The sequence below is a fragment of the Buceros rhinoceros genome, unplaced genomic scaffold (genome assembly GCF_000710305.1).
Source record: "Buceros rhinoceros silvestris isolate BGI_N320 unplaced genomic scaffold, ASM71030v1 scaffold38258, whole genome shotgun sequence".
Classification (NCBI taxonomy): domain Eukaryota; kingdom Metazoa; phylum Chordata; class Aves; order Bucerotiformes; family Bucerotidae; genus Buceros; species Buceros rhinoceros.
This window is the reverse complement of record NW_010429215.1, coordinates 500-751: the sequence shown is the minus strand read 5'-3', so window position 1 is coordinate 751 and position 252 is coordinate 500. Positions and strand designations below refer to the sequence as shown.

The 252-nt window shown below is 46.0% G+C and overlaps 1 protein-coding gene across 1 annotated transcript in view; it reads left to right on the top strand.

Annotated features, from left to right (window-relative positions):
• Positions 1-124: 124 nt before the first annotated feature.
• HOXD9 (homeobox D9) overlaps positions 125-252 on the top strand; it is a gene marked incomplete at its 3' end in the record, with an annotated part of 621 nt that continues 493 nt past the window's right edge. Inside the window, exon 1 of the mRNA XM_010142571.1 lies at positions 125-245. Within this exon, the coding sequence (XP_010140873.1) occupies positions 125-245 (121 nt within the window). The remainder of the gene's footprint in view (positions 246-252) is intronic.

The following is a 252-nucleotide window of genomic DNA, read 5'->3' as shown; positions in this document are numbered from 1 at the left end:
TCACGTGGGCTCCGCAACCAATGGTTGAGGGTTGCAGTCTGCAAAATACTACGATTGTTCTCCGGGAGGGTATCATATACTGTTAACAGTGTAACCTTTTATATGACTAAGAGGAGAGCCTAAAATGTCGTCTAGTGGCACCATAAGTAACTATTATGTCGATTCTCTCATAGGCCATGAAAGTGAAGAAGTTTACGGGAGTAGATTCGTCCAGGGAGGTGACAGTGCAACCTCCAGGCCATCAGGTGTTGC